Below are 24,364 nucleotides of genomic sequence, written 5' to 3' on the forward strand. Positions count from 1 at the left end.
TCACATTTTTGGGGGTTTCAATGTGTATAACGAATTTTGATAATATTCACACCCCCTATATATCCATCCTTGCATCCCCTCCTCTTCCCCCTTCTTCCCTTCTTGTCTAATAGTAGTCTCCTTTATACTTTCTTGTCATCTTTTTCTAGGTTCCACATAATAGGGAGAACACAGAATGTTTGTCTTTCTGAGTCTGGCTCATTTTGCTCAACCTGATGATCTTCAAGTCCATTCATCTTTCTGTAAATGACAAAATTTCATTATTTTTATGGGTGAATAATACTCCATTGTGTATACCAGGTTAATATTATATTTTCTTTATCTGTTCAACTGTTAATGGGCACCTAGGCTTGTTCTGCATCTTGGTTATTGTGAATTGTGCCACAATAAATATGGGTTTCCGGGTGTCCCTATGGTGTGCTGACTTTAATTCCTTCACTTATATTACCAAGGAGTAGTATGGCTGGATCAAATGGTGACTATTTTTAGTTTTTTGAACAGCTACCATACTGATTCCCATAGTAACAGTGCAGGAAGGCTGCCTTTTCCCCAAATCCTTGCCAGCATTTATTGTTTTTGTATTCTTGATGACAGCCATTCTGACTCTGGTGAGGTGGAATCTCAATGCAGTTTTGATTTGCATTTCCTGGTTGTCTATTTTTATTTTTCACACATGGGGTTTCTTTTCCTTGATTCACTTACTAATGTGTCCTCAAAATGGTACCGTGGCCTTGACAACTGCTTATAACCATCCACTTATTCTACAATCCAGCAATTCTATTCTTAGTTGCTTACCCAAGATAAGGGAAATGTACATAAAAAAGACTTGTACATGAATATTCACAGCAGCTTTATTCGTATTTGCCCCAAACTGGAATTAAACCAATTTTCCATCAACAAATAAAAGGATAAAAATTGTGGTATACTCATACAATGGAATATTATTCAGCAATAGATAAGAGTAAACTATTAATTCATATAACGGAAATGAATCTAAACAACATTATGTTCAGGAAGCCAGACACAAAAGTATACTTCCACTTTGATGTAGTCCAAAACCAGGCAAAGCGAGGCTACAGTGATAGAAATAAAAAATCAGAAGAGTGGTAGCCTAGAGGGTTAAGGACCAAATGGAAAAGGTCTAAAAGAAAATTTCAGGAGTAATTGAAATGTTCTGTAACCGAAGTGTGTCTTGGCCACACAGGTATAGACATTTGTCAAAACCAATCAAATGGAGCACTTAAAATCTGTGCATTTTGCTGTGTATAAATTTTTTTCTTTCTTTCTTTTTTGGAACAGGGGATCCACTGAGCTAAATCCCCAGCCCTTGTTGTGTATAAATTTTATCTCAAACACACGCACATATGCACACATGCACAAATGGAAAACCTACTCTGGCTCCCTATCTGCTCTTACTATGTGTCCAAAGTATGATTACAAACAAATAAAAGAAAATGGTATTTGGGCTTATTTGTCAAGCACTATAATAAAAACAAAAGCAGAAATGGTTACAGTAAATACATACATACATACATACGTTATATAAAATAGCAAATAAATACCTGGTGTTTATCATGTGCCAGGAACTTTTGGAAACATATGATCTATATTAATTAACTTATTCCTCATAACTCTATGAGATAGGACTATTAGTGTGTGGTGTTTTTTTTTTGGTACCGGAGATCGAACTCGGGACCTTGTGCTTATGAGGCAGGCACCGGAACCACTGAGCTAAATCCCCGGCCCATAGAACTATTAGTTACATTTTACAAATGAGGAAATTGAAACACAACAATTTAGTAACTTGACTGCACACTAGTAAGTGCTGGAACAAATTCAAACCCAGGAAATCTTACTCTATAGTCAACACTCTTCCCCACTATACATCACTGTCTAATATCAATAACAAAAACCAGTTTATATCTTGGCGGTCTTAAACTGGCTAAAATGAGATAAAGTCAGAAGCATAACAATATAATAAAGTAATAGCTATCATTTTTGAATATCTACTCTGTACTATGTACCAAACATTATCTTTATTTCAGTACTATAAAAATAATTTCTAGAAGATAAAACTAAGGCTGAAAGAGGTTAAGCAATTTGCCCAAGGTCACAATACTAGTAAGTGTTAGAACTGAGAACTAAGTCTAACTCCAAAGCCATGTGGTTTGTCTAGCACATCTTGCTAACTTTATACTTCTTTTACATGATGGGATATTTTTAAGTGACTGCTTTCCTTCCATTTTTAAGGGCTATGCTCAAATTGCAGTCTTCTGTGGGCAGGGTGACTCTAACTTTTAAAACAATTTCTTTCTTTTTTTTGGCTTGGCTTCTCTCTTTTTTTTGGTACCGGGAACTGAACTCAGGGCTTCATGTTTGCCAGGCAGGTGCTGTATCACTGAGCTACATCCCCGGCTGGTCTGTTTTTTTTTTTTTCAGTAGAACATTTATTGGTACATTTTAGATATACATAACACTCATCATAGAGAATTTGCACCTGTACATGATAGATCCTGCCTCTGCTTTTTGTTCCAAGTTCCCCCCTCAAGACCCTCTCCCCTCTCTATATACAAAATTGTTTCCATTAAAACAATTTCTTTTGCGGGCCAGGGATTTAGCTCAGTGGTTTCACTGCCTGCTGCGCAAGTGCGAGGACCTGAGTTCGATCCCCGGTACCAAAAGAAACCCCCCAAAAAACCAAACCAATTTCTTTTGAACAATTAAATTTTCTTGATATGTATATGGTCCCTCCCCACATCTTCCTTCCTGCCTTCCCTCCCTCTCCCTCTCTCTCCTTCTCTCTTCTCCTCTCTCTTTCTCTCTCTCTCTCTCTTCAGGGTCTCACTATGTAGTTCAGGCTGGCTTGAATTCACTATGGAGCCCAGACAGGCCTCAAACTCATGGTGATCCTCCTGCCTCAGCCTCCTAAGTGTTGAGATTACAGGCATGCACCACCATGCCCAGCCAAAATTTAAAAACTTGGAAATAGTGTACAGTGAAAAATTAGTCTTCTTTCCGTCAAAGTCCCATAGTTACAGTCTCATTCATCAGAGGCCACTATATTGCTTGTTATTTTATTTTTTTGATATCCATTCAGAGACAGTGACTTGCTATCCAAGCCTACACACACAGAGCTCTTACATACACAGCTATATATACTTCCCTTTTCCCTTTCATAAACAGTAGCATCTTATTCACACCATTCTGCACCATGATTGTTCATTCACAAATTTATCACGTAAATCGTTCTCATCAGAAGCCACACAGAATTATCTTAATTGTATGCTTCATAATTTTTAATGGACATTTAGTTTGTTTTCATAGTAGAGAAAATTTAAAGGGATTCCTTCCTATGTGCTAATAATTCTTTCCTACATTGTCTGGCTAATATTGTATGCAATCTTAAAGTGATTTTCTATTCCTTCCTTTTCAGTCCTCTTCATCGCCAAGTCCTACTTGTTCATTTCTGTTTCTTCTGACTGACACATCTCTTTCTTCTCATTTCTTAAGGCTACACTTCAGTTCTACATAAGCATCTCCCCAGATATGCCCTAGTCACTTGCTTGTTTCCAGGCCTTTTCTTAACATACTCAGCACACAGCTTTAGGAATCATCTTACAAAATCATTGTTTTAATTATGCCACTTTATTACCAACACTATAAACCTTTTAAGTAACTTCTCATTTATCTCCCTCCACTCCAATTCCACCCTCTAGACCACAAAGAGGGAGAATGGGGAAGCATGCTTACACTAGGGAATGTCTACAAATGTGGCAAGTGCTTCACAGACATCATTCACTGGTCCTCCTTTAACTCTTACAATGGTGGGTAGGAAACAGAACTTTAGAGAGACTGACAATTTGTCTAAAATTATCTAGCTACAGTACCTACCTGGCTGAGCTAGGATGCATACAAATTCTATTTGGCTAATTGCAAAGTATATGGTTTTAACCACCACGCTACTCTTTTCCAGTTTGTGGTGAGGTGAGAATCACCTGAAAGGATCTTTGTGAAAGCACTCAGCGAGAGCTTCTCACAGCTCCTCCTTGCCAGCATTCAAGCCTCAACCAAATGTCACCTCCACAGAGAGGACTTCTTCCATTACTGTAGTCCCAGAGTAGCAGTCTTTCACATAGTCTTGTGTGTTCTGGCCCCCACCCCACCCCTACCCTTTGGGTGAGGGACAGAACTCAGGGCTTCACATATGTTAAGTATGAGCTCTATCCCTCAGCTATAACCCTACCCCTGACAATTTCGCCTTTAATAAGATATTTTGGGGACATCCTTAGATCAGTAATCTTTTCTTCTTTTGCGTGTGTGTTTTAGTTTTTTGAGACAGAGTTTTTTGCTATGTAATTCAGGCTGGCCTTAAACTCACTATACAGCCCACGCTGACCTCAAACTTGCATCGATCCTCCTGCCTCAGACTCCCCAGTGCTAGGATTATAGGCTTACGCCACCACACCCAGGCAGTAATCTTCTAAAAAGATTTGCCCCCCCGCCCCCAAATCTGGCATTACTGTAATAAACGACTAGAAACTCTGTGAAAAAGAAGGTTATTTAATGTATTTGCTCCAGTCTTGGTTCTGAAGCATCAACTGGTGTCCTACCTGGGCAGCCTCATACGTGATGGTCTTGGTTTCAGTGTGGACGATAGGGACATCTTTGGTGGGGATCTCACTTTTCACAGCATTGGCAGTGTCTGAGATGGTGACAGTCTGAGTCTTCACCAGTGGAGGCTGTGAAGTGGGAAAGAAACTGTTAGCAGCATCTTTCTGAAGGCTATGGAGAACTAAGCCCTCTGACATTGATCTGATCAAAGTGTTAGCTTGAATCAAAAAAGGGCAAGCTCAATCTCCAAGGTGTTTCCTCTGCCCAAGACTTAAACATTATTCCAAAGTAACCCTGACAAGGTCTGACATCAGGAAGGACATTAAAAAGCAGCATTACTGTAATCACTTTCATAAGCTTAATGGAAAACTGTAAGATCAGAGTTATGACTGGTGACATAAAATACTTCAGACCGACCTTCTGAATTTGAATATAAAACTATTTGCCAAGTAGCCATCCTTTTCATTTGTCCTTGTGGCTGCACCATTATAATTAAGAAAAGCAGCCACATTTCTTCCACTAAGTACAAATGGTACATGAAGTAGCAGAGGCACTGGAATGCATTACCCTGGAATTCATTAACTTCTTTCAAATCAATGTCAGACACTCACTCTGGCGTTACTAACAAGGAACAGTATTTGGAAAACTGGAAAGAAAATAATCAGTTCTACTACCACCTGGTGATTAACCTCAGAATTTCAGAAAAATGAACATTAGTGGAATATTAAAGGCCTTCTTGTCCATCCGCTCACTTTCTCCCAGAAGACGAATCAACCTCAGATTACCATATGATTGTGACAGGGTTAAGAGGCTGTCCACTGCAGCACAGGAAGTTAGTGCTACAATCAGGGAAGTCCCTGGGAGTGGGGTCAGTGGGAGTGGTGGCTGGCCAAAGTGGCTGCAGAACATATATTACTATTTGGGGCCTGAAATCTCATCCAAAGGTTAGTTGCCCCCTTTGTCAGGAGTTCTGGAATTTGTGGAACATGGTCACCATAGAAGTCTCCAAAAGTCATCTCTTCCCACGGCCCACATTTGAGCAAGGAAAAGATGAAAGTACTTACACCAGCTTCACACAGATAAGTAGCTGGAGTTTTCACTCCCAAGAGTTTTGTTAAGTCATCAGGGAGAAAGGATTTCTACTCATGGAGTTAATTCCTCTGAATGAATTTCTTTATAGCAATCAAAGACTTTATTTTATTCTGTGATTTTGAAAAAAAGCAGGGGCCACTACCCTCACCACCATCACCACCTCCTCCACAGAACAGATTCTGCCCTCTCCCAAAGAAAGTCATTAGACCTGCATCATCGAATCAGTTACTACCTGGAAACTTCGAATGAGGGTGGGGAACCGGTTAACCACATGAGAGTCAAGAAGTGATCCATTTTGTTTTCCAAGTGGCTCTCCTGGTGTAACAGGTTCTTCACTACCGTCTGCCCCTTTTTCACCAGGCTGCAGCTGACAGGAAGCTGGTGATACTGAGAACTTTAAGGTACTGGCCTCCTCCACTCCTGCACATTCCCCACTTGGGCCTCTTGGCATCTCCTTAATATCAAGACAGCCAGCTGCCCCCTGCTCCTTCTCTTCTGTCTCCTTGCTGCTTATGGAGAGGCAGCCAAAGTCAAAGCTCTGTGGAGACTCCGTCGGGATGGTCATCTGCCTCTGACTGGGAACTACTGACTGCTCAGGGCCCTCCCATTCAGAGTCAGGGTCAGCAGACCCTTTTGTCATGACAGCCACCTCCTGTGTGCGAATGCCATTTATACTCTACAAATGAATGAACACATACAAAAGCAAGATTAGGTATAAGTAGGGGAACACAGCAAACTCTGAGAATCAGTGATGATTTTTTTTTTCTGAGGCAGGGTCTCACTATATAGTCTGGGCTGGCCTCGAACTCTCAGCGATCCTCCTGCCTCGGCCTCCCAAGTACTGGGATTACAGGTGTACGCCACCACACCTGGCAATGATGATTTTTAAAGAAGTCTCAAAAATATTAATACTAATATAAACTAAGAATTTTAGTTCTGAAGTTGGTCAAAAGGATGAACTGCTATTCATTACACGTATCTTAAGCAGTTCAACTTCATTTTGGTCAAATTTTTATAGCATGACTAATCTGGAAAATAATTTTAATGTGCTCACATAGTATCCAACACTTATAATTTTTCCTGTATAAAAGTCTCTTCATTTTTTTTTTTTAAAACAGGGTCTCACTATGTAGTCCATGCTGATCTTAAAATTGCTGATCCTTCTGCTTCAGCTTTCTGAGTGCTGGGGTTACAGGTGTGCACCTCTATGTCTGGCTATTCTCTTCATACTTCAAGGGGTTACTTTGTCATTCCTAATTCATTAGTATTCAGAGAAATTTATAGGCCAATCAAAACATGCTCTCGAGGAGCTGATGAGGCTGAAAAACATTTGCTATGTCTCTAAGCCATGTGTATTATCACACTAGCCCCTAATGGAGAAACTAAAGGCTAGAATTTGCTTGGCAGGGAGACAAATGCTGAACACATCCACTCATTCTAATCAGTCATGGTGTCAAACATGCTATGAAAACTAGTGAAATGTTTCTTTATAAACAAAATAACCAGCAGCTGTGAAGTGTCTCTTCACAGATGAATGACACAACACCTCCAACTTCTAAAAGAGATAAATCCTGGAAACATAGAAAGTTCCCTCCTGGGCTAAATGCCTCTCACTACAGGAAAAATAGTTTTAAAGTAAGTATGCTGAAGAAAACATGGGTAAGAAGATACCCATACGACAAATGGACTTATTCCTAAAGTGTTAAGAATGGTGTTCCAGGTGGAAGAAAAGGAATTTACACTTGAAGGAAAGGAATATGAACCACTGAAAAATGAATAATCTAACTGAAGCCAAATGCTATGTCAAGTGACATTTGCACATAGGCCAGAAAGCTGTAAAGAAGCCACTCAGGCCTGTAAGACCATTTTACCACATGAACACCCACACAGGAACTTAATAACAGAAAATAACCCTTTTAAGAAGGTATTCTAAAGTAAATGACATAGCTTAGACCAGCTTACAAATTTTAGTGATCAAATCATGTTAGTTATATTACTTTTTAAAAAACTCATGCTCCTGACTCTGTATACCATCCTGTTGTGCTGAACATAAGCCAATGTTCTATTTAGCCAAGAAAAGATCCCTGCACTCAAGAACTCTGAGACAACTTCACTTTTAACATTTTAACATTTTAGCTTAAGAGCACCTCAAACAAGGTAGACGTTAAATTCAGATGAGACAGATTGTTCATCAGCTGATTGTGAATATTACATGGACATGAAAGAACTGTGAGACTGACAACAAGGCTATTTCTTTTCTTTTCTTTTTTTTTGGTACCAGGGATCGAACTCAGGTCCTTGTGCTTTTGAGGCAAGCGTCGGAACCACTGAGCTAAATCCCCGGCCCAAGGCTATTTCTGTCTGCACATCAGACACATAAAAATTCTTAACAGTATATGAATTTCCTCAAATTTAAAATGATAATAATGCTTCATTTGCTTTGTAGGGTTCTGAGGGTCAAATATAATGACATATAAAATAACTTTGTAAATTCCAAAGTACTATAATGATTATTTAATTCAACCAAATAATTAGCAGGGCACCTATCATAGGTGAGGCCTAGGGGACACAAGAGAGAGTTGAGCACACTGTACTACTTTCTAGAGCACTGTTCTTAGTATTGCTTCTGAGTCAGACAAGTTGCTATAGGGTTGTTCAAAAACAGATCAGCTGGCAAAAATCTGATCCCTACCCCTCTCCAGCTTCATCCTGTTAAACTTCTGTATGCATCCTCTCCATCAGTTCTATCGATACTTTCCAGAACAAAGCATGCTTTCTTTTGTCTCCAAGCTTTTGTAAATATTGTTCCGTCTGATTGGACGTCCATGTTTTGCAAGTGTCAGTTTCCCTAGGAGTTTTCACCTGGATGCCTACAGTGTGATTAGATACCATTCCTCTTTTGTTCTTATTATTTCCACTCATTACTGAAATACTCACTTGTCTTTTCCATTAGACTATAAGCTCAAGGAAGGGGAGCTTCCTTATTTTTACCATGTCTTACTTAGCCTCATATCTTTCTTGTATAGATTTTGACATATAACAGATGTTCAAAACAAACTATGTCTTATGTTATAATAACTGAAATATTTAGAAAGGGATGCTTAGAAACAACAAAGAGTGCCTCCCTTGACCAAAACCACTGTCTAGTCCAGCATTTTATCTCTTCTATCAGCAAGAGAAAAACTAACAGTACTTCAAGATCACTGTGTAACAAGTACAGCATCAGTCACTTTTTTTTTTTTTGGTACTGGGGATCGAACTTGGGTCCTTGCGCTTGCGAGGCAGGCGGCGGAACCACTGAGCTAAATCCCCGGCCCAGCATCAGTCCCTTTAACATGTTTCTCATTTAATTATTTACAATCTCATGTTGAGGTAGCCATTATCCATATTTTATAGATGAGGAAATATAGAAGTGAAATAACTTAGAGCTAGGAAGTGATGGAGGTAGGGTTTAGATTCAGGTCTGCTTCTAGTTCTAAAGGTCCTCTTCTTCCTCTGGCACCACAAAGTATTTTGAATAGGACCAAAGGATGTGTTCATTTATGCTCAAAAGGATACACATCAAATCTGACTCTGATTTTGAGAAGTACACTGATGGTTCAAAATCCTCTTGGCAGACTGTTGTTAGTGGCTGACATTATATTTTTAAATATAAGCTGAAATCAGCTAGAAATAAAGGTTCTGGCCAGAAAAAGATGTAAAGTTTCCATGACACAAGACACCCAGAATTTGGCATATAATATCACGGAAGAATTTTAACTGACAATGTTGTTGCTTTTGGCCATAATCATCAGCAAGGGGCACTGGGTTACATAAGACTGCACAACTACGTACACCAAATTAGCCCGGCAACTTTAAAGGGATGTTGCCAGGAATATGAATTGATATATGAGATGGTCTGAGCCATCCATGTGACAAAAAGGCAAAATCAAGACTTAATGTCTAGAAAGATGCCATATAACAGATCAGCTGCCTACAAGATCTCGCAGAAATACCCAGCTGGCTTCAAAAATACAGAAAGGAGGACTGGTAGACAGAAACTTATTTGAACAAGAACCCTATTTGAAGGTTCTCAATCTCATTTAAAACGTCAATGGCTCCTGCTAAATATGATAATCCAGTATTTTCTCTCTCTCTTTTTTTTTTTTTTTGGTACCGAGGATTGAACTTGGGACCTTGCGCTTGTAAGGCAGGCACCAGAACCACTGAGCTAAATCCCCGGCCCCAGGATTTTCTGTATTTTGCCGAAGAAAACAAGGGATTTTTAATAAGGACTTTCTCTTGAAAGACAGGATCTAGCTATGTACATAGTTTAGGCTGGGGATTAGAACTCACTATGTAGCTCAGGCTAGCCTTGAACTCATGGCAATCTTCCTTCCTGAGCCTCCTAAATGCTGGGGTTATAGACATGCACCACCATGCTTGGCTGACTTTCACTTTTTTTTTTTTTGGTACTGGGGATCAAACTCAGGACCTTGTGCTTGTGAGCCAGGAACAGCACCACTGAGCTAAATCCCCGACCCTGACTCTCACTTTTAAAAAAATTAACTCACTGGGGCTGGTGGTATAGCTTAGACCTAGCATGCACAGGGCCCTGATTCAATCCCTAACATCTCAAAAAAAAGAAAGATAGAGAAGAATAAATGAAACTTATTAAATTATCAAGGTTTGATAGTGTTCTTTTCCTAAAAGAACTTTTATACTATTAGTTGTTAACATTATTTATTTATTTATTTATTTATTGGTACTGGGGATCGAACTCAGGACCTTGGACTTGCAAGGGCAGTCCCACTGAGCTAAATCCCCGGCCCAGTTGTTTGTTCTTTTTTTTTTTTTTTTGGTGCGGGGGATTGAACTCGGGTCCTTGCGCTTGTGCAGCAGGCAGTGAAACCACTGAGCTAAATCTCCGGCTCAGTTGTTAAGATTTATAATTCTTTACTTTTTCTTTTAGGAGCCTATTAAGTTTTTTTTTTTAATTTAACTGTCTTTAAAGACTTGGAGAACAACAACAAAAAAAAGACTTGGAGAACATTACAGATTTATCTGCACTTCATAAATTGTTTACCAGATTCTTTAGATTGTAAACATCTTTTCAGTGCTGGAACCAGATTTTTAAAAACTTGTATAAGAAAATAACTTTTTAAAGGAAACACTTAATATTTTATATATACCGTGATTTAAGAAAGAAAACAAGGAGAACATTTTGGATTAGTCACAAAATCTACCACCACTTTTTGCTGTTTTGTTCGTTTGACAAAAGGTTTTGCTGTGTAACCAGGTTGGTGTTCTGCTTCAGCCTTCCACCAGGTGCTGGGGTTACAGGTTTGTGCTACCACACCTGTTTACAACTACATCAAAGCATAAGAGATTTACTACTTTTCTAAGCCTCAGAGTATATCGTTCTATATTGTAATTACTCATACACTCCTGAAATTAATAAAATTTCCTTAAAAATAGGTCTTGAGATTTAGTATCCTACTTCACTAGTAACTTTACACAATATAACTAAATCTGCCATGTCTATTAAAACTACCATTGGTTTTCACATTCTCTTCACTTTATTTTGCATTCTGTCAAGTAAAAAGAGACTTAATACTGGGCTTGTAAGTACTGCTTACTGTTCAGCTCTAATATCATCAGCTTCTTTGCCATGGTTTTGTGGTTGTTGAAATGCAAATATCTCAGGGAATGTCTGCATATTAAACTTTTTTAGTGTGTCTCTATGTCAGGAAGAAAGGATTCCTTAGACTTTTAAATAAGATCTTTATAGGTGGTTTGTTTATTTTGTTTTGGTTTGTTTTGTTTTGTTTTGTTTGTGGTACTGGGATTGAACCCAGGGCTTTGCATATAGATTTTTCAAAAATAAGTTTTGATTTTAAAAAAAAAGGAGTGAAGAGGAGGCAATGACATCGGGAGTAGGCGGAGTCCACAGACACATATACACCCACACAGCACATTACCCTTGCCTTGCAAACCTAGTAAAAAATGCTTTGCACCGCAAATGCCCATAGAACCAGCAGGAATCGAGGTTATCTTGCTAAGCACAGAAGGAAGATACACAGCAGAAGAGTCCAGCTCCTGGTTCTTAACTAAAGCAAACGATAAATATTACAGTCACTTAAATTATCAATAATATATTTAAGTAATATCCCCATATGGTCTGTAACATGCACTTAAAAAATGCAGAATCCAATCCTGATAAGATCAGTTAATTGCGAGTGCTCTGTTTCTACATTCTTTTTTTTTTTTTAAACAAAACATGGCAAAATTATGTTTCAAGAAAGAATGGATTTGTATGCATAGTAGAAAAGCTCTAAAAAGGAAAACATACGTCTTTATACAGTAATACATTAGAATATTTATAATCTTTCTGTTTTGAAATATTAATATTAGTGTTTACCTTGGTTGTATAATAATCAGTAGGAATATCAACCTGGCAATTAAAAAATTTTACTCTGAAACAAATGCTTTTAATTGTATTTAATTATTTTTGGTACCAGGGATCAAACTCGGGACCTTGTGCTTGAGAGGCAGGTGGCAGAAACACTGAGCTAAATCCCAGGCCAACAAATGCTTTTAAATGGGCACTTGCAATGAAAGATAAATCAGATGTGGTAATGGCTTCTTTTATAAAAGCCACACATAAACAGCACATAAAGATGACAAGTCAAGCAACAGTAGCCCATTCTTCAGCCAAAAAAGGAAACAAATCAAGAAAGAACTAAAATTACCAAAAAGAAAAATATCTCCAGACCCCCCACCCCAAAAAGCTTGATAAATCATAGTTTTGGTTTTTACTTTCAGTGTAAAAGTCAGACCACTAGTAGTTTCATAATGGAGACATCAGAATCACAAACACTCAAAATGGGGATAAACTAACACAGTTATCATGTGGCTAGCAAAAGAGGATTTAGAAATTCTATATTTCTGTCTAGTGTCCCATTCTTTATCATGCAGCACATTTCTCTGCATTCTAATTTTTCTCTATTGGATATACCCTCCCCAGTCTTTTTTTTTTTTTAAGTTTGTATGCTATTGGCCCCTAGCTAGACATATATCCTTATAATGCTCACTAGCTTCTCCACGAAGCTCAGAGTCATTTTCATGGTCTACTGCTATTCTCTGGTACATAAAACTAACCTCTGAATAAAATGTGGATAAAGAAGCTTATTGAAGAAAACATTGGCTTTTACTACAGTACATAATATTGTTTATTACAGGAAAGTAACTCCATGGTACAGCCTTTCTTTCACAAATGCCAATAAAATTTATCAATCAGAATTTGATTACCCTTCAAATATAGATTTTTGTTATCGCTGTTCTTTTTTCCCTCCAGGTGCTGGGGATCAAACCTAGGACCTCACACATCTTAGGCAAGCACTCTACCACTGAGCTACACCCGTCCCTCAAATAGTGCTGTTATTAGATTATCCCCAGAAGAGGTGAATGTAAAAGCAAACAGCTTCAAAATCCATGCCTGATGCAAAATTTTAACTATTACTTAATAGAAAATTTTGCCTTTACATTGCACTCACCAGCAAGAACTCCACAGGTCAAATGAGTATTCTCACACCTGAATAGACCTGAATATATATTGAAGTTAAAATGCTTGAGCAAATATTAAAGGTTGTACTGAACATGCCTTAGGAGACCAGAAACGTTTGATAGTCACTTTTATTTCATTATATTATGAAGGATTGGGGGTGGAGGACTGGAGATGAAGAGGAAGGAACTACAACCAGTAAAAAAACCTCTAGTAACTCAGGATAGAACAAAATTACATTTGCTGGCAGGATTTTACTCTAGTCCCAGTTCCAAAACTGGTTAGTCTTAATAAGAATTTAAGAAAAACATCATGCTCCAATTTGATGTCTAGAAAGCAGCATCATGATTCCAGATCTCCAAGCAACTGAAAACTATTATTAGATACTAACTAGCTATGTCTTCTCTTGAAAAATTCTACAATAATGAAAATGGCTTTCTGTGGTAACATTTTCAACAAATTCCTAAAAGGAATGTGGCTTTGGTGATATACTATGTTTTTATATTACTCAGATATGGCCACAAGATGCATACTTTGAACTTGTAAACAGATCAATCCAAAACATGAACTGTTGGTTTCAAGCAATCACTTGGATAATGCCATGAAATCTAGAACTATGAGAGTTAACATGAGAGGTTTACCGGAGGTGAAGTAAGAAGGAAAGCGATATACCTTCTGTTAATTCCACATTTCAGGGACAAGCTCTCCTCCCACCTGCATATCCACACCCACACCACATTTCAATCTTCAACTTGATGAAAGTAGCAATACTGGATGGTTAATAACTACTAATTTGTACAGTGCTTTAAAAAACACAAAAGGCAAATTCAGCATATTAAAATGCTTGTAATAGATGTGACAATTACATGCTTTGTAGTAATTGCTTAAATTAGTTAAAAAAAATTTTTAAAACTTGGCATATAAATAAGACAAATTAGTTGAAAACTGACTTAAAACAATATTCTGAGAATAGAACACACACAAATAGGTTCTGTGTCTTAGACTAAGCAAAAGACAATTACTAGGTCACAGAGAAGTGTAAAAATATTGAAAAGCAACAGAAGTTTTTTGTTTTTTTTTTAAAGAAAGATTCCTGGCAAGAATCTCTTGCTAAAAAGCTAAAGGAGAGCAAAAGTTCCTTTTTCCTTTTTTTGGGGGGGGTAGCGGGTCTGCCCATGTACTGCTATATTGGCTCCTACTTCCTTAATGATTAGTAGCACTAAGAACCCAATTTGCAATAAGATTTATTCATGGTAAATTTACATATTAATAGCAATTAATGTCAGAAAAATATCAAAGAAATGTTCTTTATCAGGTTTCTTAAATATCTTGAACTGTTCATGGACAATTTATTCAACCTGATATCAGAGCTAGTGGATCCTGGATAAGGGAAATGAAAGGAATGGGCTTAGGGACTTGCTAGGAAGAGCTCCCTAAGCAATTACAGATCAAGACATCTATGTCAAATAGGAAGCAAAGACACTTCCAAAAGAATGTGACTTTATTTTCTTCTAACTTACTGATAAATATTGCCCAAAAAGGCTTTCAACTGGGAAATTCCCTTCAGAGAAATCCCTCTCTCCCTCCCTCCCTCCCTCCCTTCTCCTTTCTTTTGGTCTCATTATATAGCCCAGACTGGCCTCGAACTCACAGGGATCCTTCTGTTTCAGCCTCCCAAGTGCTGGGATTACAGGCATATGCCACCATGCCTGGCACTCTTTTTTATTTTACTTTATTTTTTGGATTATTGAGACAGGGTCTCCCTATGTAGTTCAGGCTGACCTTGAACTCACTATGTAGCTCAGGCTGGCTTTGAACTTGGAGATCCTCTTGCTTCAGCTTCCTGAGTGCCTGGGCCTCTTTATTTTGATAGTAATTAGAAAGAGGGGTTCTTCTAAAATGTTTTTCTTAGATACACAGTCTTAAATTTATATAACTGCTTGAAACACTAATGTGTACCCAATGCTCAGAGTGGAAGCTCATTTCATGTTCTTTACCAAGTTTATTATGTATTTCTAAACTCTGGCTACAGAGAAGGTAAATTTAGGAATTGTTCCTTTATTCCTCAGGGGCACATGGAGGCAGATCCTTTAAAACCAAAGGGAAGAGAACAGCTGGGATCAGTGAGTATGTGAAGATCACAGTGGAGGCAGAACACTGGAAAGCTAACAGAGACAAGGGAACTACAGTGTGTATAGTATTTTAAATTCCAGTTGAGGTTCACCCTGCCATCACATAAATAGAAATAGATGCCATCTTCTGCTTTCCATATCTAATCAAAAACAAGAAAAAAATACTTTGGTATTGAATGAAGATATTAAGATTACAACTATAGCTCTTCAAAAACAGTACAAGGCAAAAACCCAAAAAAACAAAGTGTCTGCACCAGAGGTCAGAAAGCTATGCCCAGCAGACTGGATTCCATCTTCTCTGTTTCTGGATGGCTATGAGCTAAGAATGGCTTTACATTTTTAAATGAGTAGGAAAAAAAAAATCACACTTAGGAACACATAAAAATTATATAAAATTCAAATTTCAGTGTCCATAAATAAAGTGTGACTGGAACATAGTCATGCTTATTCATTTTTAATATTGTTTTTGCTGCTTTCATTTTACACTGCTGAAGCTGAGCAGTTACCAGAGACTACATGGTCTCCAAAGCCAAAAATATTATTATCTGGCTCTTTACAGAAAAGGTTTTCCAACCTCTGAATATATGAGGAATAAAACCCATGATAAGTTCATACCTTTAGTGCTTTTATATCACATAAAACCCAGGAAAATGTACCAAGATAATACACAGAGCCAAGGATTTAGCTCAGTGGTGCTGCTGCCTGCCTTGAAAGCGCTAGGTCCCGAGTTTGATCCCCGGTACCAAAAAAAAGAAAAAAAAGAGAGAGAGATGATATACATATGCATCAATTCCCCAAAGTGAATGTAAATATTGCAACATATTAGCAATAAAATGGAAAAAAATAATGTAAAATCAGGAAAATGGTAACTTTTTAGATAATGATCAAGTACCAAACTTTGAAAGAAGAAAAATGTATCTAATTTAAATAAACACAAATGTTCCCTTTATGAAATTATGTTACAAGATGAGTTCAGACATACAACCCCGAATCTCAGTCTCAGTAATGTGTTCTAGAGTGAAAATAGTTGATTATGAGCTGGTAAAGGATAAGAGTTTTTAATTGAGCCAAATTATAAGATATTAGCAACAGAGCTTGACATTTACCATGGAAGGAGGCACAGAATCCTTGAATAAATCAGGGATCACACAAGATTACTAACAAGAGAGACAGTGGCTTCTGGGCTCTCCATGGCTTTCTTGGCTAACTGCATGTACTGATTTGGTATATGGTGACTAATTTGGCACACATTTATATCTCAATACAAGATATTCTATGTAAAACATTAGAGTTTATTCATTGCCATCTGTGATTACTCATTTAGTTTTTGTTTGTTTTGAGACGAGAGTCTCTCTTTGTAGTTCATGCTGTATTGAACTCATCGTGTAGCCCAGATTGTCCTCAAGTTTGCAGCGATCCTCTTGCTTCAGCCTCCTGAGTTCTGGGATTACAGCTGTGAACTACCATGCCTGGCAATCATTTAATTTAGTTTAACAAATACTATTTCTTTCTTTCTTTCTTTTTTTTTTTTTGGTACTGGGGATCGAACTTGGGACCTTGAGCTTGCGATGCAGGTGCCAGGACCACTGAGCTAAATCCCCAGCCCAACAAATACTATTTCTTATATATAAGGCAAAGGGATACAAAGGTGACAGGCAAACAATGATGAATAAAGTAGGATCTCTCATTTTTGAGAATCTCATAGTTTTGAGGAGAAAGGCACAACAACAACAACAATAACAACAAAAACTCAAAGTTTTGAAAAGATGCATGGTGGGCATGGAAATCATAACTAGAACATGAAACAGAAAATAAGCTTCCAGAGCCAGGTATAGTGGTGCATGCCTGTAATCCCAGCATTTGGGAGGCTGAGGCAGAAGGATTGCCGTGAGCTCTAGGCCAGCCTGCATTACATAGCAAGACCCTGTCTCCACCCCCCACCCCCTCAAAAAAAGCTTCTATAATTCTATCATGTCATACAGGAAAGACAGTTTAGAATGCCAGATCTGGTAGCATGCTTCCTCAAAATGTAATAGTGACAGGTACTGTACTATCTTGTCAACAGATTCTGGGCTACAAGAAGTTTCCAAAAACAATTCCATTTCTACTCTTTTTATCTAAACAAACAAACAAACAATCAAACCCAACCACCTGCAAGTTTCTATGTTATTTATGTTTGTTTGTTTGGTTTTTGGTACCGGAGATCAAACTCAGGTCTTTGCACTTGCTAGGCGGGCAGCGGAACCACTGAGCTAAATCCCTGAGTTCAATCCCCAGTATCAAAAAAAAAAGCAGGGGGGAGGTAAGGAGGAAGGAAGGAAAACTTAATAAAGTGGAGGGATGGAACAAAGAAAGAAAAAGCTGATAAAACAAGGAAAACTAGAAAAAAGAAAGGAAGAAAGGAGAACAACATGTTAGGAGGAAGACCAGATATCAGACAGTAACTTATCAGTTGGTAAGAACACGTAGTTCCAACATGAGAGTTACCTTTAACTATATGAACAATTATAAAATGTGGAAGAAACAGAAAATTCTTTAAATCTCTAAGTGATACTATACAAAATAGTCACATGTTAAGAGGGGAGAGGAATGAGATGAGGATCCTATCCAACCCCTACATTCTAATAATGTAGCCTTCTGGTATCCTGGCAATGTGCATCAGAGCGCCTTGCTGGTAGGCAAGGAATAAATGGGTAGCAGGGACCATGTTTTCCCCTGAACTCCTTTTCCATGTTTTATTGCAATAGGATCCTGTAAAAATGACACATCCTCCCACCCTGCTGCTGCCGTGCTGAGGATTGAACCCAGGCTCTCAAATGCTAAGCATTTGTTCTACTACTGAGCTACCATACCACCAGCCTCAATATTCTGTTTTTAAAGAGACAGTAGAGAAAAATATGAGAGAATGAAGTGTTTTTATTGATTTGGGGACCAGAAGAGAGAGTGAGACTCTATGCTGCTTTTCTTACTTTTTAATCTTTGAAATGCCAGATTTATTCTATTTTTAACCCCAAACATGATTCGTACTGAGGTAAATGGTAGGGCACTGTGACCTTCTAAGACATCACAAAAGATGAGAAAAACTGTTCTAAAGCATATTTCCTCAACAATCTGTCACCTGTACATTTAGTTAAGCTTTTATTAAAGTTTATCTTTTAGCCTGTATTTTCTGATCTGTGGGAATAATAAACTGCTTTCCCTCTTTTCTTTCTAGTATGATAGGAGTTTCATTTAATAATATTGAATAAAATTCCCCATGAATTTATAATTGCTGATCAGCCACCACTGTCTCCTACTAGCCTAACTTTATGGCTTCTGAACTCCAACACCATATCTTCTTAAGCATTTCAGGTGCTCTTTCCTAAGTCTGTACCACTGTATCCCTTTTTATGTCATATTCTGATCTAGTCAAAAGGAGATTCCCAGGCAAGAGAAGTAATAGCTTCAGAAATGAGAGTAGGTTTATTGATACTATCCACTACAGTGGAGACAGACATGTCAATCCCACAGCCACGTTAAATATAGAATAAGGAGTTATCTCAGTTTCTAGTACCAAAATTCCAAACAACAGGAATAGTTTGAGTATATTGAAAAAGGTAAAATTTTCTATGTATAATAATCTTTCTCAAGGCTGTACAGTATGCTGTAGGAAATTTGGAATTTTATAATTTGTATCAAGAATAATATGAGGGAAGGCAACACTGTAGAGAAGTTCTCTATGTCTTCACCCAAAATCCTTGGGAGGGGAACGATGAGAAAGTGTCTCATACTGTTTTTTCTTTTGTTTGTTTGTTTTTTGAGACAGGGTCTCATGTGGTCCATGCTGGCCTTGAACTCATGGTGATCCTCTAGCCTCAACCTCCTAATATGGACACTAGAAAGTGTCTCATATTATTTTTGGCTTTTCTATTTTCCTTTTGTAAATACATGATATTGGGTAAAGCACAAGTTTTTATTGGTAATACCGCGTAAAAAAATGATTGAACTTCTAATGTTTAGTAGCTTACAGGCTTATCTCTACAGCAATTGTTACAGAAGTGAGTTAGGAGAGTAGGAGAAGTGAATTGTCCTGTTTTCAAAGAAATTTAAATTTACTAGGTTCTAACATGACAACTGGAAATCTTCTCCACAGATAATCCCCAACCTAATTTTAATCAACAGAATTAGTACCAATATGTTCCCTCTTCAAAGTTTTTACTGAAGATATAAATAAATAGTAAAACTGACCCATGCAAATCAAGCCCTTCTTACCGCAGGTGTTGGCACATAAGTAAATGGCTAAAAGGCCCAAAATATAGATGCTGGGTTTGTTTCCAAGTTTGGTTCAATCTAAGAATACCATTCAGATAAAGTTGAATTTATTAAGAGTAGGATAAATTTAGAAAGATAGTTTTTAACTTTAGTAGTTTAAAATGCTTGGCCAAATGTCAATAAGGAATAGATGGAAATAAACAAATTTCTTTCAAATAAAAAAATCCAAAGAAGTTATGTGTTTATTTTTTAATTTCCAGTTTCCCAGCCCCTAAAAGAGCAAGAATTGAACAATCAGGTTTCTGCACAACATTACAGACTCATTCTCATGAGGTAGGTCTGTCTCATTATTAGGTGGAAATCTGGGCCCCATATAGTTTTATATATATACATTTTTTTTGGTACCGGGGATCGAACTTGGGTCCTTGCTCTTGCGAGGCAGGTGCCGGAACCACTGAGCTAAATCCCCAGCCCCCTGGGCCCCATATAGTTAAGTAAACGTCTTGGAGTCACCCTGGAAATGCTTAACGGCAAAACCAAGGCCAATATCCAAGACTTTTTGCTGGACTGTATGGATACCTTTAGTCCAAATGATTTTTTATTTATCAGGCTATCATTAAGAAGTGGCACCAGGGGGGCCAGGGATTTAGCTCAGTGGTGCTGCTGCCTGCCTCGCAAGTGCAAAGTCCCAAGTTCAATCCCCAGTACCCAAAAAAAAAAAAAAAAGTGGCACCGAGGTTAAGCCAATACAGTTATCTGAATATAACCCTGGTCTTGAGAATGGAACGAAGTGGGGGAAAGAAACCAACACTACTTACAGTTTCATGTTACAAACATTGGCAGCATTAATTTTAGGCAACACAAAGCTGGAATGTCTAATATTTTTCTCTGATAACTAGGATGGCCATTTCTTTTGAGTTTGCATTAATCAGGTTCATCCAATACAAGGGCTTAGTTGTTCTCATCTTGACCATTCTTCCCCTATTTACAGAAGAAATGGGTCACCTCTGACTGTCAATAAAGATCTCTGAGGATTCTTGCTTCATTTCAACCAACTGGTTTTTTGATTTTTTTTTTTTTTTTTTTGGTATAGGGGATCAAACTCAGGACCTTGCGCTTGCGAGGCTGGCGGCAGCACCACTGAGCTAAATCCCCAGCTCTTGCTTCATTTCAGAAAACTCAAAAGTAATGTTGGCTTACACTAGACTTTTAGTGGAATGGAAATAACTCCAATACAAAAGGAAACAAAATTCAGGGTAAAGTTTATAATAATAATAAAGAACTGTGTACAAGAATGAAAACTGCAACTTCAGGAAATATAATCTGAAACAGCTATAAAAGTATCAATACAATCCTAAGATTATTTCATTTTATTCTTTAAAAAAAGACTTACAATAAGGTAACCAATGCTGTAGTTTCATTTGTTATTTCACTAAGGAAAACTGATTTCTATTTCACAGATAAAGGCTATTTATGATTATCACTTTGTGTATTAGAAAACAGCTGTGCAGTATTTCAGGTTGATGTGAGATCTCTTTTCTTATTATGAATGTATCAACAAATATGCTTACTTACAAAATATTTGTTATAAACAGACATAGTTTGTGATATGAAAAATATACATACACACCAGATTATTCAATCTAGCCTGGTCCTTGGTTCTTTTCTCATTTTTTGGAAGAGACTATAATGACAGAATAACAGTTTCCAAAAATACCAGAGAATTACATCTATATATTTCTAGAGACAACGAAACAATACTGGTGCATGTTGGGCAAAAGATTCTTGGTTTTACTGTTCTCTTTTTTGCTCTGAGGATATCTTCTCAAAAACAAAAAGTTTTGTTTAGAAGTTTCATCAACTGAAAAGCATTGAGAAATAATACAAAGTTCAATAATCTCAGTTTGATAATTCTATAAGCTCAGACTTTAGAACAAATATTTGAGACATTAACCATACTGTTCATCCTGGTACATCCAAGTGCGAAAAAAGCAAGCTACATGCAAGATTTCATTAATACAGAAATTAAAAAACAAAAAAACAGGTTAGGCATCCAAGTCATGTTCTGAAGAGAGAGTGCTCATATTAACTTTAGGGAAGCCTTATAAATCAACACGCAAACAGAAGACACATACTTGTTACAATAGAACTTTAGCTCACAAGGCCACTGATTACAAACAATTGTTTTAAACACACGTGCAAGAACAAACACCTGAAGTTATTAGGAAAACAAAGTGTATCAACATAGATTTTAAGCTTACTATAATGGCTAAATATTGCTTCTACAGGTAACAATATAATTACTTAAAACATAAAGAAGTAACACAGTATTTTAACTCAGAGAAAGGTTTATGTATAGATCTTGAATAAATCTGTATTCCAGGAATTTTAAAGATAAATATAGTCTGAGAAATTCAGCCCTGGCTGGAGGCCAAGGGGGCACCAGCACCATTTTCCTTAAACAAATTCAACATTCCACATATGAAAAGATGGCATTTAACTTCTGCAGATCCCTTCTACACACCAAGGAGGATAAAGTCACCTATCCATGTACAGCTCAGAAATACTCATAAAAAGGCCACAGATGTCAAAAGCCCTTTTCCAGAAAAAGGCCTTTGTATATACTAGTTTGTTGCTCTAAGAAAAGGAGTGGTTATGGATTTATAGATTAAAACATTATCACATTTTAAGGCTTTTGAAAGGTTAGGAAGTTGAATTTTTTCCTTAAACTATGGAGCCCATGCCACACAATTGACTAGAAGACTGAGAAAATATCCCATCATAAGTTCCTAGAGAGTATCCTGATTTGTGTGAGACACTGGAGAGGAGGACATGGCCACAGCCAAAAGTAAGAACATGCAGGATAAGAGTTAAAGTTTTTGGGAAAAGTACCAACCTGTCATATGCTTAAATTTATTTGTCTAAACTTGTTAAACTTCAGTGCAGAAAAGCTGGCTTGGGCAATCCATTGCTACTCCTTTTACCCCACAATACATAATCTACAAGAAGCAATATCTTATTGACAGAAAGATGATCACTAGAGCTGCACTAGGACAGTTAACAATCAAGATCAGAGGCATCATATAGGCGATTACATATGTGAAGCTAACAACAAAAGTTCAGTGGTTTTAGTCTTGACATTTCAGATGAGCGCCCTGTTTTCCAATCACAGAAAGACCAACCACCAAACAGCCAATGCAAGGACCACGAGAAAAGACATCATGAAAGGAATACGAGGAGAGGGAAGAGTACTAGGGTAGAGGTGGCACTTTTTGAGAGACTTGTGATCCTCAGGGATTGGAATAGAAACCTTGGGAAGAGTTTCTTCATTTTCTTGCTGGGGCAAGGCTCTTTCAGTAGATCTCTCTTGCCTTTTAATTTTCTCTTCATCCTGTACTAACAGAGCACGTTCCTGTGTCTGCTTTCACGGTGGAAGATCAAGAAAGACAGAGAAAGATGAACAAAATGACAGATGGAGAATACTCAGAAATGAAACTTGGGGATGTGCAAAGGATTTGGAAAGACTTTTTGGACACTCTTTACTTTAGAGTCACTTTACTCTGCCAATTTATCCTAGGCTCTATATATCTTATCTCTATAATACAGTAGGGTGCTCAACAGTTAATTTTAAAAAATAAATATCAGAATGACTGAAAGTTCAAGGGCTATTAAGCCTTCTATATTTATTCCTCTTTTGAAGATATTCACATTATAAATTTTTTTCACATATGAATTCTGGGTCATTTTTTTTTGTTTAGTACTGCCAATCACTAATGAATTGGGCTATGCCAATAATGAACCATTCTTCTTGCCATGAAAAAAGTTACTTTTATTATAAATGGAATGGCAGACTATAAAACATAATCTTCATATTCCTTCATATATACTTTAAAACTGTAATAGCTCAATATGATAATTAGCTCTTACTTAAGGAATTAAAATTCTTAATCTTACACATTTTAAAGATTGAAAAAAACCCCAAAGTATAAAATGTACCTCCAGGGTCTACCCCCCAAAAAAGGAAATAAAACAAAGCAACCTACAAGATCTTAACAACTGTACATTCTTAGAATCATGATTAAAAATAATGACCATCATGGAGGTTTATACATTACATTAAGTAAATACTTTTGACAATTTTTAAGGAAAGTTTTTTCCACAATTGTTCAATTGAGAATTTTCCTGCCTCTGCAATTTCTGCCTTCTGTTACACATAGTCAAGACAGATGTTGTCTATGACAAGAAAAACTTGGCTCTAAGCTCTCTCAGCTGAGCTAGCCTTCTCTGGTCAGTCTGGAAGCTCAACACTGGTTCTTTGCACACCCCTAAGTGATATGTATCAGGGAGAAAGTAGCTAGGGGACTGGTCAGCAAAAAGAAAAAGGAAAAGACAGGATGCAAATTCATAATGATTTTTAAAAGAAAATAAAGTGGGAGAAGAAAGACAACATAAAAAGAATAGGGTATAATTAAATTCATTTTTTTCTCTGAATACACATTTACATCTTCATGCAGCTTTTCAACCAGCCATGCGACAAAATAAGCAAATTGAAGGCTGCAAACGCTGCAGCAGTGAAAGTGTAATGTGTTAGGCCAAAAGGCTGTGGGCATGAATTTAGTAGTATAGCCAAAAGAAAAATTAATTAGCAGCTGTTGTTCAGTTCTAGGGGAGTCTCTGCTTAGTGCCATGACAAGAGCAAATTCTGACTGAGAAGCATAAGTCATAACAGCAGCTT

At 37.4% G+C, this 24,364-nt stretch overlaps 1 protein-coding gene across 25 annotated transcripts in view; it reads right to left on the minus strand.

Annotated features, from left to right (window-relative positions):
* The window catches only part of Epb41 (erythrocyte membrane protein band 4.1), a 189,661-nt gene that overhangs the window by 12,489 nt on the left and 152,808 nt on the right, over positions 1 to 24,364 (minus strand). For 13 of the 25 annotated variants that reach the window (XM_087215023.1, XM_021263220.2, XM_087215028.1 and 10 more), the window contains 2 exons: positions 5,936 to 6,379; positions 4,611 to 4,739 (listed from right to left, as the gene is read on the minus strand). In XM_087215023.1, coding sequence (XP_087071149.1) covers positions 4,611 to 4,739; positions 5,936 to 6,379 — 573 coding nt within the window. Of the gene's footprint in view, positions 1 to 4,610; positions 4,740 to 5,935; positions 6,380 to 16,893; positions 23,992 to 24,364 lie in introns of those variants that run through there. The other 12 variants (XM_021263218.2, XM_021263217.2, XM_021263221.2 and 9 more) reach the window with 3 other exon arrangements.

The sequence above is a fragment of the Heterocephalus glaber genome, unplaced genomic scaffold (genome assembly GCF_053883595.1).
Source record: "Heterocephalus glaber isolate CG9 unplaced genomic scaffold, H.glaber_assembly_v1.0 deba00001452, whole genome shotgun sequence".
In the NCBI taxonomy this organism is placed as follows: domain Eukaryota; kingdom Metazoa; phylum Chordata; class Mammalia; order Rodentia; family Bathyergidae; genus Heterocephalus; species Heterocephalus glaber.